At 30.7% G+C, this 1,010-nt stretch overlaps 1 protein-coding gene across 2 annotated transcripts in view; it reads right to left on the bottom strand.

Moving 5' to 3' along the window:
* Nucleotides 1-55: 55 nt before the first annotated feature.
* Nucleotides 56-1,010, bottom strand: part of LOC122629722 (40S ribosomal protein S23) — a 4,403-nt gene continuing 3,448 nt past the window's right edge. The window contains exons 1-3 of one of the 2 annotated variants that reach the window (XM_043813487.1): nt 970-1,004; nt 483-642; nt 56-410 (exon numbers count right to left, since the gene is read on the bottom strand). In XM_043813487.1, coding sequence (XP_043669422.1) covers nt 143-410; nt 483-642; nt 970-973 — 432 coding nt within the window. In that variant the 5' untranslated portion in view covers nt 974-1,004 and the 3' untranslated portion in view covers nt 56-142. Of the gene's footprint in view, nt 411-482; nt 643-969; nt 1,005-1,010 lie in introns of those variants that run through there. The other variant, XM_043813486.1, reaches the window with a different exon arrangement.

Here is a 1,010-nt window from a genome sequence, read left to right as displayed (position 1 = left end):
AATAAACACAAAAATGATGACGAATAAAATAAAGGTAATGATAACAAAACAATTCTTTAATCTTTTAGATTTGTATAATTAAATTAATTAATTCCATTTTATATTGTAAATTACATTCATTGAAAAGTTTGCAACCAAGGTTTTATGATCTGGGACGTTCCTTCTTTTCTTTGTAAAGAGCGAGCAAAGAAACGTTTGCAACTTTTACTACTTTAAAACGAACACCGGGAATGTCACCAACAGCATGACCTTTACGTCCAAATCCAGCTACTAAAACTTCGTCATTTTCTTCAATATTGTTTAGACAGCCGTCTCTTGGTACGAAAGCTGTGATCTTCTTGCCATTCTTGATAAGCTGCACTCTTACGCACTTCCGAATAGCTGAGTTGGGCTGTTTAGCTTCAACTCCGCTATATAAATTAAGATATTTATTATTTTAATTTATTACAAATCAGTTATTACACTTTAGAAGAAATACTCACACTTTTTCCAAAACGATGCCTTTAGCATGTGATGCACCTCCAAAGGGATTAGCCTTCCACCTTGTTCCTAAATGTGCTTTTTTATAATCTTTATCATTCCAACGTTGGTCACGTCTATGAATTACGTGTTTACGAGCTGTGCGAAGACCTCGAGGTTTACCTGCATGCACATGTTTGAGTGAAATATCTCATTTTTTTTACAATTACAATATTAAATATTATATTTAAAATTTCAACATATTTCGGAAAAATAATTTAAGAAATTTATTACAAAATTAGAATTTTGTTTAATAAAATGAAACACGCGGTGCAGTTTCGTTTGAGGTTATACATATTTTCGTTTCATGAGATATATTTATGAAAACACATATAAAATCATATTATCATTGATACATTGCGATTATCATTAAATGCTTTTCATTAAAATATGACAATTCAGAATATATGACGTTTTGAAAAAACTATAAATTTAAGAGCCAGAACATACCCATCTTGATATCTGCGCACTGTAATTGAAAGAGAGCTACC

This window comes from Vespula pensylvanica, chromosome 5 (genome assembly GCF_014466175.1).
Source record: "Vespula pensylvanica isolate Volc-1 chromosome 5, ASM1446617v1, whole genome shotgun sequence".
Lineage (NCBI taxonomy): Eukaryota > Metazoa > Arthropoda > Insecta > Hymenoptera > Vespidae > Vespula > Vespula pensylvanica.
Note: the sequence above shows the minus strand (reverse complement) of the source record. Positions and strands in the feature narration are given on the sequence as shown.